The sequence below is a fragment of the Malus sylvestris genome, chromosome 17 (assembly GCF_916048215.2).
Source record: "Malus sylvestris chromosome 17, drMalSylv7.2, whole genome shotgun sequence".
Classification (NCBI taxonomy): Eukaryota; Viridiplantae; Streptophyta; class Magnoliopsida; order Rosales; family Rosaceae; genus Malus; species Malus sylvestris.
In genome coordinates this window covers 2,410,062-2,424,245 of record NC_062276.1, presented here as the reverse complement: position 1 = coordinate 2,424,245, position 14,184 = coordinate 2,410,062, and the positions used below count along the sequence as shown (strand labels likewise).

Below are 14,184 nucleotides of genomic sequence, written 5' to 3'. Positions count from 1 at the left end.
AGAAGTGCTTTTTTCACTTGGTTCAGAGATTGTGCTTGCTGTACAAGGTTGAAAAGTTGAGATTCGCAATGCAAGTTTCGGTTTATGATGAAATCAAATTGAGAAGGCATTTGAGATTCCAAATAAGGTGGAGCTCGAGTATAGTTTTAGGATAAACTAGCAAAGAAACCCGCGCTCTGCTGCGAGTTTAAAATCGTAACCACAATTTAGCACACCCATTTTAAGTAATGGGACTAATTAACCTTTCCAACAATGATTAGCAACTAAAATTGATCCACAAATTAATAAAAAGAAAAGACTAAGTAAAAAACTGAACACTATTAGCAGATTCATATGTGTACATAATGGCAGGTCCATAAATTTTATCATGAGTTCAGGTGTAAACAACTTGATTGTGCTCATGTAAAAAAAAATTAACTCATTACAATTATTGATTCATGTAATAAATGAGTCGATAGATCCATAAACAATATGGAAACCAAATACACATTGAACACTCTATACCTCCCATGTACAAACAAATTAAAGGGGTCATATTGCAGAACAAAAGTATACCTCCTGCAGCAAGCTTAAGCTTCGCCTCCAGTGGAGCAACGATGGATTCAATGGGTAGCATTTCATCATCTTTCTGTGCAGTGTGAACTCTTCAAAGTCTGCCTTCTGTTGCAATATCTAAATATAAAACAAAACCCCCATAATCAGATTAATTAGGGTTTTTTCTTCATAGTTTCATGTACTTCAAAAGATATATGATGTAAATTATACTTGAGTATTGTCATTGTGTATAAAAAAACTAAACGGATATATCACATTCAAATTTAAGTATGCTGATTACCAAAATACTTAAAATGGTTCTTCAAATTATCATTGTCATATACCATGACTATGCTGACATATCACTCTTTTTTCCAAAAATACCTGTAGAAATTTCAAAGAACCTTCAAAAGAAGTTGTTTCAGAATAGGTTTCATCTCAACCGACTCTATAAAAATCAATGCTTTATAAAGACTGTTAAGTGTATCTATAAAGTAAAATAGGTGGAAACCTTTACCAGAAAAACTATCTGCTCAAATATGCTCAAATATTTTGTATCTTTGATCAAGGTTCACATTCATGAGAGTCATTTGGAGAGCAAGACTAACAGCACCTTAGATGACCATCCGACCTCTGGACTTGGTAGTCCCATCTCGTCGTTCCAAAAGTTGTGAAAAAAAATCAAAATACCAATTCAAATTCATATGCCAAAATTATCAAATAATGTTTCACATAGTTTAATTTCAATGACCTCCTCAACATTCTGGAAAGGCAATCCAAAGCTGCCCCCTTGAGATACTGAGTGACCATTTTCTGGCAGCTCAACAAACAATACTTCTCCAAAATGGTCCTAAAACAAAGCTTCACCTGCATCACTCAACCCATTCGTCAAAAGCAATTTTTCTCAATCAACGTGTTTGTAGTTTCATTGGTTAGGGTTTTGTTCAACAATGGAGGGTGGGAGGGTTTTGATAGTTGAGAAGATAAATAATAGGGTTTAGTGATTTGGGGTGTATTTAGAGATTTTATTTTTATTTTTTTAAAACCTAATAAGGTCAAAATTGTCATTGCATAGTGGGATAAATAAGTCATTTAATATTAAATTTTAATGTGGGGTGCTAATAAAAAAAAGCCTAATTTTAACACATTATTTGTTTTTTGAATTTAACACCTTATTTTTCTCTTGTTTATTTCATGTCTTCCAATCGAAAGAAATATAAATAAAAAAAAATTAAAAGGAAAAAAAATAATAAGCGTCTGTAAAAAGTGAGAAAAAAAAAAGTGGATGAATATCATTTTTTTTTTAAAATTAGACAAGTCTTTCCACTCAAGTGTATTTGATACGCGGGATGGGACGGAAAACAATGGAACTGAAATAGTTCGACAAGTCTTTCAAGCATGGGTCATGTTTTTAATGAGTCCTCTAGTTGGTGTCCAATTGCCTTGGTAAACGTGTTTGGAATAAGTTTTAATTACTGATTTTACAATATGAAAAAATAATAACCTATGTCTTCAATCTTTCCTTACATCAGTCTTTTTTTTATTTTTATTAATCATTGATGGTTTAATCCAATATAGATTTATCAAAGTCAAGTTGATAAAGTTATTCGACGGTAACAAGAAGGTATTAAATTTATTAACTATCACTAAAATGGTTAACATGATCACTTATGTGAACCTATTTCTTTACAATAAATATGTGATTTATAATGTTGCAAGACTGTGAATTAAGGCAATATTGTATTTGTTCACAACTTCACGATTTAGATTTTGAATCGGCAATTTATTTGGCAAGACAAAGTTTCAGACCAATCTGAATGGTCATAGTTCAGATTAATAATCCGACAATCTATTGTTTTAAAATTATTTGTCAAGATAAAGTTTCAGACCAATCTTAATGCTCATAGTTAAGATTAATAATTTGACAAATAATGTTTTAAAAATTATTTGGCAAGACAAAGTTTCAGACCAATCTTAATGATCATAGTTCAGATTAATAATCTGACAATATAACGTTTTAAAGATGTCGTTAGTCCAATATTTCCTTGTACGTGATATAAGAAATAAATTAGGAGGATTGGTTGTTGCATATGAAATTAATAGAAAACGAAAGTTAACCTCCAATCGGGGCAACATCCCGGTTGAACAAATTTTCATTACGTATTCAATGCCGACCTTCTTTCCTTGATGAACAAGTACTTTCACTTTCATCCAATTTCATACGATTTGTCATCATCCATCCCTCACATGTTCATGAGTGATCATCATGGAATCACATAACTTTTTAAATAATGATATCCATATTCGTTGTCGGCACCACTAACTTTCATTACTATTTAACACTAAAATTCTCGTTAACACTTCAAAAATATCATATTACACTTTGTCATATCAAAATTTAGAGAGAAATTTCACTTGAACGTGTGCTTTACAGCAATTTTTCTTAGTACCATAACAACTTAATCACTCCACAAATCACAAAATTGTAGTCTATTTTGGGCTTTGCAACTTCATAATCCCTCCCTCACATGTTCACTAGTGTTCATCAAGGAATCACATACTTTTCTAATACATGCATCTTTATCCGTTGTCAGCACCATTGATTTTCGTTAAACCATTTCACATTCGAGCTGCTATTGGAGCTCTAAAAATGTCAGATTACACATTGTCTTTAGAAAATTTAGTGAGAAACTGCACTGGAACGAGTGCATCATGACATGTTTTATAGTTCTATATTCATTGCTCCAAAATTCACAAATATTGTCGGCCACCATTAACTTTCAATTATTTCACATTAGAACTGTTATTGGCTCTCTAAAAATATCAAATTACGCACTAGTTTACAAAATTTAGGGAGAATTGCACTTGAACAACATATTCTGGAGTGTCATGACAACTTCATTACTTCATAATTCACAAATCAGAAATATGTAGGCTAGTTTTTGGGCTCATCAACATCCAAATCCATTAATTTATACACTAATTTCAGAACCATGACCCCTTTGCAGGCCATCGATAATCAAATAGCACTTTAGTTGAAACCTTTTTTGGATTGGAGAAGTTATAGGGTGCGTTTGGTACGTGGGACGGGACGGGACGGAACGGGACGAGGCGTTCCGTCCCGCGTTTGGTGCGCCAAAAATGGGTGGAACGGGCTGTTCCACGGGACAGATTTTGAGTGTTTTTGCGTTCCACCTCCCCCCCTGGAACGGGTTTGTTCCACGTTTGTGGAACGCAATGTTTTACCATTTTAAGACAAATATACCCCATATCTTTTTCAAAAATTACACCTTCGTTCCGTTCCGTCCCGTCCCGTTCCGTCCCGTTCCGTTCCGTTCCGTTCCGTCTGCGTACCAAACGCACCCATAGTGAACCCCAAAAAGGCCCATTAGTTAATTAATTAACAAAACCTAGATTATGATTTCATGGACTAAGCTAGCAAGGATATTTTGTTTTCAACATGAAACCAATCACCCATGTTAATTTTTTCTACATTCATGGCCGACCCAACATGTGAAGTTTTCCCATCTTCCACGTGATCTTTATTTTTTGTGCTTTGCAACCAATTTTAATTGCGCAAATAAAACATGTGATGATAAAAATGAAGGGCTGAGAGATGAAGTTCTTTTTCCTATGACCTTTTGCGATAACCAAAGATATGTCCTCGATTATATTTGCCATATTCGGCAACGCAAAGTCGAAGGAATGGACCCTTGAGGTTCTTTTCTGAGATATTTCTTTGAAAGGCACACAACATAAAATCACTGAACTGTTATTGAAGGGCACGCAACAAAAAATCTGTTAATTAAAGAATGGATTGAACTAATATCGCACTAATACGGTTTCAGAAAGGCACAAAACTCAAAATTTGTTAATTAAAGAATGGATTAAACTAATGTCGTACTAATACGATCTCCACTGAAGAAGCATGTCGACTAATCATATAAAGCTACCAAAATATCCAAAAAAGAATAGAACATATATGTACATGCTTATAGTTCCTTAATTAAAATCAACATGAAAATATTTAAAATTTGATAATAATTCATAATGATGAAACCTAACCATGTTGACCCAAAAAAAACTAAAGAAACCAGATTATTGATTTAGATCTTGAACAGAATTATATATAAAGAAAGCAAACTATGAATCAAGATTCAAGACTATATATACTAATATTTCAAACAGTTTACGTAATTTGTATTTCTTCAACAAAAAAAAACAAAATAAAAACAGATTAATTACTATATATTAATTATAAAATATATGTGGATGAGAATTGCCATGTGGTAGCACGTTGGACTGGTAGATACCATAAATATTTAAGAAATTAGAAGTATTTGTAGGGAAAATATGGAAATTAATAAGGGGCATGTGAAAACTTGCTTGCAGTGGCCATGGGTGCAAGTTAGGCTCACGTCGAACATCAGTTTTGCATGGCCATGCACAACTTTGGAAAGCTGGGACGGAATCTGACAAGAGTAGTTATATTAGCTTTCCACGTGTCGATTTCCCAGCGGTTCTTTTGCTGTATCAATCGTATCATGGCTATATGTGTACGTACGTATCTTCATCCTTTCTTTCTTCGAATCTTCATTGTCATCTCATCACCACTTCCAATTTTCATGTGCAAACTCAGCCTAAGTAAAAGCCGTGTGATCAACTCAACTAAATAATAAAGCTTATTAGTAAATAAGAATAATAAATACAAGTTTACAAGTCTCTATCATCAATACAGTTTTCAGTTCGTAGACTAGAAAATCTCTGATACTAATCACTAACATTAGTTGCACATGATAAGACGAGTAAAAGATCTCAGTGGCTAGTAACCTATTAGTTTCTGATATACAACTTTTATTCCCTCATTTAGCCACCGATATACTCTTTTTCCACCTCATTCCGTGCAACTTGTGTTAAATGGCTATTGCCATTTTTTTTTTAAAACGAGAATAAGGTACATATATATATATATATATATATATATATATATTCCCAGTACTCTCGTTTATGCCATGTAGAGAAGAGGAAATGGAAAAGATTAATTTCCAATTACAAACTTATTAGAATTACGTATATATAAAAACCATATATTATATTTTATATATAGTATACATATTTAAGAAAAAAAACATATATATGTATATATATACTAAGTTTTCATATGGACAAACCTAATAATTAATGATCCAAATTAAGAATTTGGATCATATATAATATATGAAATCGGTTGTTTAATTACTCTCCATTTAGCAATTGCAGAGACCAGAGATCCTCCATGCTCCAATAGCTTTCATTAGATTGATCAGCAGGTAACGGAGGAGGATAAGCATCCATATTTGCTTGGTATGTTGGTGCGGAGTGGGAAATATCCATCGTGTCCACAGTGTTAGAGATGGACACTTGACTTGTGCTAGCTTGATCATTCACCTCAGAGCTTTGTCCTGGTGTTATATTCTCAGCTTGCTTAATATGTTTTTGAATTCTAGTCCTCCAATAGTTCTTGATTTCGTTATCGGTCCGTCCCGGTAGATGTTTTGCGATTTTCGACCACCTGAATATTGCAATAAACTGTCAAAGATAAATATTACAACGTGCCAAAGTTAAAGCTAGCTACCCCAATAAATGATTGGACAAGTACTTGTACTGCTATAGTAGTTGCTAACTAAACAATCCCAGAAGGAAAAAGCTGTCTTAATTAAGCTTAAATCTCCTATTAGAAAGAACGCTCACTAGAACAACATGAAAAAAAGCTGCTATAAACATAATCAATTAATGCAATAAACCCTAACCCTAAATTATTACCTGCAACTTGGTGTTTTGTGTAGATATATATATACACACACACACACACACAGAGTACTTAAAAGAATACTTCTCTGCAGTTAAGTATTGGTAAAAATTCCAAGTCATGCATGTTCTATGGGTGAGAATGAAAGTCCTACAAGTCCCTACTGGACTCCTTTTATTTATATATAAGGCAGACCAAGATACACAAAAACTTCGTCATCTAGAAAAACACAGAATCATTTACTTTCCGTACGTGTATATGCATATATTATACACACACACACACACACAGATCTTGCAAAGTCCTCCAGTTCCTTCGATCTTCAAGTTTCCATGTTCACCCCCCCCCCCCCACTACTTATTCCTTGAGCTTCAAAGGGAAAGCTCAGAATCTTTGTATATAAGGTATTCTTAATGATATAATCATCATCTAATCCCATTATTCTTTCTTATGGATAATATCATACTTATATACTTATATATACATATATATAAATATAAGGTTCCCTTTGGTCCATAAATATATACTTTTATCCATAATCAGGCGAAGGGGTCGAAAAAAAAAAATATTCTCATTTGGCAGAAAACTGGGCCAAATGTAGGAGAAAAATTCTTCCACACAGTATTATTCCGTTTAGCGTAGGTTAACATATATTGATCGATATACAAATATATATATATATATATATATATATATATATATATCTAATCACTCTATTTTAGTATAACTATAATTTACTGTCCTACCTAGCCATGCTTCTAGAATTAGTAACTATTATTTGAGATTTTTAACTCTTTGACTAGCTGTCCAATTATGATTAATTTCTTAGCAGAAAGCTATTGTTGCGAGCGCTGCCTCCATGCATATTAGTAGTACGATCAGAAATATAAAGGGTGGGAGGCCCAGCGGTTGCCCTAAGCGGCCAAAACAGTATGGTTCACGTCCGCTTCAAGCAAAGCAAAAGTTTTGTCGTCTTCTTCAGAATGAAAGCTAGGTAACTAGGGTTGGCATGTGAGAAACTGACTGGGGTTTACCTATAAATGGAAGGTTTTTATTGCTCCAAATAATTTTTTGGTTCGAGTTCACCAAACTGCATTCCTTTCAATGTATCACAAGTCAAGTCCACCACCACATCTCTAGTTTAAGGTATTTTTCTTGGAGTATATGATTCTCTCCCCTTCTAATTCTCCCCCCCCCCCTTTCTCTTCCCTCATACTTGTAGGTTTACGATTAAGCTATGTCAACATCTTGTGTTGAATTTTTTATAGAGAGAAAAAGACAGAGAAAAGTGTGAGAAGAGGGGATGAAAGGGAATAAGAATTGGATGAGAGAGAATCCTAATCCACTGTTCTTTCCACATACACAAACAGTTTCCAAATCTTTGGACTTTATCATATAATGATTTTGATTTATTCATAATACAGAAGAACATTCTAATTATTTTTAACTTTATTACCAAGTTTAACAGCTCGTTCGTCTTTTCATTATCAAAACAATTCATCTCGATGCAAAAAAATTTTTGTCACAAAAGTTTTGAACTCTGAATCTCTGGCCTACTTGTACACTACTCATCACGTCATCTATCCTCAGCAGGGGGTTAAATCCCAAATGGGTTATCGAGATTTATTTAATTTTTTTTTTTGTCATTTCACCTCAATGATTTTTTCATGTCAATTCGTCTCGATATTGAACAAGTCACAAGAGGGGAATTTTTTTATTTTAAGAAAAAACTTATTTATTTTTACATGGTTTACCCCCACAATTTCATGGGTCCATCCAATACAAGAGAATTAGACTCTCCATTTTTATTTTTAAAAAAGAAATTCGGGTTTTAAAGTATTTTCCAAATGCATACATATATAAGAATTCGGGTTCCAATACATGGAAACCCACTCAATCAAAGACATGTTGAAGACGGTACACCAATAATAAGAGAAAATATGATCAATTACTTTTCCTTCTCAGTTTATTAGCTAGCCTGGAGATATCTAAAATTATCATGGAGAATTAAAACGGATTGTAAGCCATGTTTGATATTGCCCTTGACACATATCTAACAATCAGCTGATATATATTTACACTAGTTGGAGGATACGTCCACTGCAATGATTTGTAACAAGCCTCCAGCAACCCATATATAAATATATATATATATATCTATATATATATATATATATATCTATATATATATATCTTATAACACATGAGAGAGGGACAATGTTTGGTGAAGAGAGTAGTAGGTTACATCTAGGATTCGAAACCCTCTAATATTGCAACCGAAAAGAACAAAAAAGGAACAGAGACAGAGAGAGTGGTCAAAGCCCTATGAATTAAAACGAAGAAAACCTACTTGGTCCTCCAAATTAAAAAGATGACGAGGAGAAGTAGAATAGTCGGTCATAAGACTCGCAACTTATCAAATCATATGTATATGTCCTTGTCGTTAAATTATCAGCATACTTATAATGTACTTACATTAATATTTTATATGTATATTTAGATTCTATGAATAAAACTAGCAAGTGATGATCACCTGTTACCCCACTTTGCATGCAGTTCCATAATCAGAAGTTGTTCCTCAGGTGTGATGTTGCCTCTCCGAACATCAGGCCGCAGATAATTCAGCCACCGGAGCCGGCAGCTCTTCCCAGTACGTTTGAGACCTAGTAACATAATATACACCTAGCTAGTGACATCTTTATAATATGTGGACATGTAGTTCTAAAATAGGAAATTGTACGTTCTAGCTAGGGTTTGAAATATACATAAAGGGATCAAACATGTTAATTACCAGCAGATTTGGCTAGGGAGTTCCATACACCTTCACCATGATTTGCAATATAGTTGATGAGAATCAAATCTTCTTCCATGGTCCATGGCCCTTTTCTCACTTCAACATCCTGGGATGAACTATTGCATGGTTTTTTATCCATTTTGTTTTTGTGTTTGTGCGTTTCTGGAGAGAGAGAGAGAGAGAGAGAGAGGGAGAGAGAGAGAGAGAGAGAGGCAGAGAGGGAGAGAGGGAGAGAGAGAGATAGGCAGTTAGGCAAGATAATCAGAGATAATGGGTAGCTAGGGTTTTTATAGAGGGAGACCATATATTTTTTCCCAGCAATATTACTGTAGTTAAACAGCATTAGTAGAGAGCATTTAACCTTAACTCGTTTAATTAGTATATTTAAGCATGCATATTGTTATCCATGATACATACTTATCTGCATGCATGACTTTTAATTGGTTGGGCTTTGTGTAGAATAAAATCTGTATATAAAATTTTATATGTATCAGCGAACATATACACATACGTACCCTCCTACGTAAGCATAATGTTAAAAGATATCTTGAACCAAAATTTTTTTGTCGAAAATTGAAACCAGAAACATGCATGTGCGTAAGTTAGCTAATAGAGATATTTTTTCAGAAAAAAATTAAATTGAAAGGACTACATATATGTATGTTGTTTATGTAAAAATTAATATACACATATAGAGTATGGTTCGATTGCGGGCATCGAATGAGTGTTCAAAAACTAAGCATTGGATGTTCAGAGACTCATAGTCCGCAATCACAAAGTCCTACATCAGTGTTAGGCTAGAAAATTCGTCACACGTGAGGGGACGTATGAGAATGTGAGAACAAAGTTCTACATTAGTGAGGGACCAAACCATGCAAGGGCTTTGTTAGGTTACTCCTCATATTGCTAATTGGTTTTCTGATGGAACCTCAACTTTCTTCTGGTATCAGAGCCAGGTTGGCCCATGTGTAATGCCAAATGACCTCACTTTCTCCACGTTACCCAACTTTGTTGTCCACGTGTTAGGCTAGAAAATTCCCTACACGTGAGTGGGTGTGTGAGAATATAAGAACAAAATCTCACATCGGTGGGGGACCAAGTATGCAAGAGCTTATAAGGAGTTGAGCTGCTCTCCATATTACCGATTGGTTTTATGGTACAACATCAACATTTTTCATAAAATCAATTGGGAATATGAGGATTACTTTCTTCATAAAGCAATTGACAATATGGGAGTAGCCCAACTCTTTATAAGTCCTTACATGGTTTGGTCCCTCACCAATGTAAGACTTTACTCTCACATATATTCTCACATTATCCTTTCCATTGTTGCATTAGGTTGAAGCGTTTATACGTAAAAATGTTACTCAAACCACATTTTTCATACCATATTTGTGCAACCTCTCTAATAGAGATGAGACCCCACATGTATTGATGGGTCTTACTTCTATTAGAGAGGTGATACAAACCACCTATGAATATAATTATTTTTGTCAATCAAAAGATGGTGAAAAAAAAATCAAATTAACCTTATCAACACACTAAAGAAAATAATCAAAACAAAATTTATGGGTCAAATTAACCTTATCAACAAACTAAAGAAAAATAACCAAAGTAAAAGCTATGAGCAATGTAGTAAATTAAACACAAAATAATTTACTATTTTTCATAGCCTACCAGCTAGATAACCATATAAGTTGCCCCTATTTTATCTTTTACATTTTTCTTCCAAATAAAATAAACTGTTAGACAAAATAATTATCTAGAAACAGTCGTTAAAAATATGAACAACCTCTTTAGCAATGAAAAATCGTTCGAAGGTTGTCACCAAAAAAACTTTAGCGACTGGTTATATTTTATCTCTTTGTGCATTTTATCTTTAACATGTTAATAAACTCATGCATAATATGCGTAAAATTGAGAGTATATATCATTGACAATTTCTAAAACATTTGAAGTTATACGTATCAGCATCAATTAATATACACACACACGTATAATTGTTAAAAGAAAGTTTGTTCGTCATATGCAAATTGTAATGTTTACACTCTAATCAATTTGATTACTGCGTTAAATGGCACGAAAAAATTATATATCTAGTACGTACGTATATTACCGTGTGGATAACGCATGCATGTGTTGCACAGTTGGAAATTCTCTGAGAAAGCCAGAAGCTTACGACACGATCTGTTGCTTTGAGTATTCAACTTCTGTTTCTCCAATTTGCATGCACAAATAAAAATATACAAAAATATATGAATCCAAAATAATTAAAATCTGCGCAGAAAAATAATAATTAAAATTTGTGGTTATTTTTGCGCTTTCGAGATCCACAAAAATATCTTCCCCTTTCTAATGGCTATTGCTAGGGTTTGCGCCCTTGAGTTTATGGAGTATGATTTTTGCCTCTCCCAATTCCCCTCTTTTACATTTTTTCTTCCCCTTATTTGAGCTGTATCATAATTAAATCAAGTCAACGTCTTGTGTTGACTTTCCTATAGTGAGAAAATTATAAAAACGAGTGAGAGACGAGGAGAAGGAAGAAGAAGGGATTAATTACGAGGGAAGAGAGTCATACTCCTGAGTTTCTAGTAGTGCTTTTCCTAGGGTTAGATTAAAGGTAAAGACAGCAGAACCCTAAACCGTTTCACACTTTCTTTCTTAATAAATAAATAAATAATATAGTTTTTCTTCATTCAAACAAAATTCTTAATTTTTAGTATCTAAGAGAGAGGTAGAGATGATGTTAGTCTTTATAAAATCTTTATTTTTTGCGTCTTTTTCTCTTAAGTTTTGTTGATGCACAAAATCAGTGAGGACTTTGGTACAAACAGAAAGTGTTAAGTTTGTGACATTCGCTAGATTGCCCCGGTCACTAGTATGGATAAGTATGTAAATGGATAGAGATAAGGAAGCAAACACAAGATATATGTGGTTTACCCAGATTGGCTACGTCCACGAAGTAGAGGAGTTCTCATTAATTGTGAAGGGTTTACACAAGTACATAGGTTCAAGCTCTCCTTTAGTGAGTACAAGTGAATGATTTAGTACAAATGACATTAGGAATATTGTGAGAGAATGATCTCTATTTATAGAAGAGAGTTTCTAGTTTCATTCTGACATTGACACGTGTCGTGTTGTGATTGACTTCTGATGTTGACACGTGTCACGCTATGATTGGCTTCTGATGTCAACACATGTCGCGCTGTGATTGGCCTCCTGGTTTGAGGGAAACTCTTATGGGTCATTGACGGTATAATGTTGACCGGTGCTCAGTAGTTTCGGGATTGGTCAAGTATGGTACAAACAGCGCTCCCCTAAGTTCCCGAGTGAGGGAAGCTCCTCGGTTGGGGACTTGCAATATCCAAGCTATTGAGTAATCACGAAACTTCTAAGTACCGAAGTGTGGTATCATTTTCACTTGTCTTATCTGTCTCATATGTAAATGTGGCATCTTCTCTGGAAGTACTTTTCCTCCATCCAGGGGTGGTATCTTTAACCGATGAAGATGCACAAGGAAATGTATCAATTTCACTTGAAGCTTACTTGTAGTTTCGGACTTGGTCAAGTGCGATACAAACCCTATAGTAGGAGTCCCTAACGGTAATAAGACCAGTAGGGGATAAGAAGGATGAGCGCCATATGTTGTCTTGAGAAGGCATGGCTGCCTCTTCACCAAAGTTCAAGTCAAAACGATGGTCGGATGGGCCAGACATTCTCAGAAATGATGAAGGAGAAATGAGGTGCAATAAATCTCTGAAGTAAAGGGAAAATTCCTACAAGCAATAACTCTCTGAATGTACTTCTTGCACACAATTGGTGCCCTTATAAAAGAAAGGGCAACATGGTCGTTGGTTCAAAAATCGAAGAGGCACCACTCTCTGGATTCCGAAGAGGCACCACTTCCCACAAACGGCGCCAAATGTTGATGCACAAAACCGGAGGTCTTGGAACAACGTAAATCCGATCGTGAATCTGCAAGTAAAGTAAATAACACAAGATGTATCGTGGTTCACCCTAAGGTTTGGGCTACGTCCACACTGATTATGTATTTATCTGATGGAGAGAGATAACCTCTGTAATGAGAGGAGATGTGAGAGGGGTGAGAAGGCTTCAGAAATGGCCTCCTCTAATTGTGAGGGTGAGGAGTCCTTTTATAGAATAAGGGATCCTCACTTATTACATATTTGCCCCTTCCTTTATCACATAATTACATTTAAGTCCCCCGAGTATTTGTACGAGATCTAAATACGGAGGCCCTAAATATGGTATAAACAAGTTTAATAAAAAAATTTGTTAATCCTGCTTCAATAAAAAAAATCGAGTAAGAATTTTTTTTTTTTTTTAACAAACAATATTATCTACACTAAGGTAGATGGGTTTGCTTAGGCTCATAATGGGTTAGCAATAATGTGGTTCAAATTCGCCTTTGGCGAGAATCAAACAATAGACCTCTCATTTACAAGTAAAGAGGAATACTACTAAAATGTAGTATTAAGTGACGATTGAGTAAGTATTTAGGTGTGAGTATAAAGAGTGCCCCATTTTTGGATATGACCTAGGGACTACTAAATCTTCGGACCGTCCTATTTTCTGCTGGATCTTCTTCTAAGCTGCAAATGACCTGCATACAGATAGATTATCCATCCAACAATAGTCTTTGGTTGATTTTTCTAAATTTATTTTTCTTTTTAAATAGTAATAGCAGTACCGTTTTTTACCTTCCGCTCATCTTTGTTAATTTTGGTCCATTGATCTTCTTCAATTCATTTGATCTGTCGATCGAACATTGAAAAAAGTGTGTGAAAAATAAATATAAGTGTGTGGATAGTACCCTTTAAATCCTACCTATTAAAAGTTCATAATTAAGCAAACGTCGAAAGTGCTTAACATATTGTTATAATCACATAAAAATCCTAAGAAGAAATACATATAAACTCAAAATATACACATGCAATCAAAATTTTTTATTTTTTTATTTTTTGTGTTTGTCATCTTGTTTGAAATATTTTGTTGTTAGTGCAAGGAAATCAAATTATTATCAACTACGAACTTGTTTGGAAACGCT

General features: G+C 34.3%; 1 protein-coding gene and 1 long non-coding RNA gene across 4 annotated transcripts; both read right to left on the bottom strand.

The window, feature by feature from the left end:
* Positions 1–440: 440 nt before the first annotated feature.
* LOC126610555 (uncharacterized) lies at positions 441–1,415 on the bottom strand. 2 transcript variants are annotated; one of them, XR_007618571.1, is made up of 4 exons: positions 1,286–1,415; positions 1,052–1,186; positions 836–918; positions 441–672 (listed from the first exon to the last, which is right to left on the bottom strand). It is a non-coding gene; the product is annotated as an uncharacterized LOC126610555 (long non-coding RNA). The 2 variants fall into 2 exon arrangements; XR_007618572.1 differs by lacking the exon at positions 1,286–1,415 and having other exon boundaries at positions 1,046–1,180.
* Positions 1,416–4,673: 3,258 nt separating this feature from the next.
* Positions 4,674–9,391, bottom strand: LOC126610553 (MYB-like transcription factor EOBII). Of its 2 annotated transcripts, XR_007618570.1 has the most exons (4): positions 9,114–9,391; positions 8,856–8,985; positions 5,706–6,085; positions 4,674–5,174 (listed from the first exon to the last, which is right to left on the bottom strand). XR_007618570.1 is itself a non-coding variant. In XM_050278651.1 (3 exons), exons 1-3 carry the CDS (start codon positions 9,253–9,255, stop codon positions 5,770–5,772), a joined length of 588 nt encoding a protein of 195 aa, XP_050134608.1. In that variant the 5' UTR covers positions 9,256–9,390; the 3' UTR covers positions 5,208–5,769. The 2 variants fall into 2 exon arrangements, 1 of the variants encoding a protein (XP_050134608.1); XM_050278651.1 differs by lacking the exon at positions 4,674–5,174 and having other exon boundaries at positions 5,208–6,085; positions 9,114–9,390.
* Positions 9,392–14,184: the final 4,793 nt, after the last annotated feature.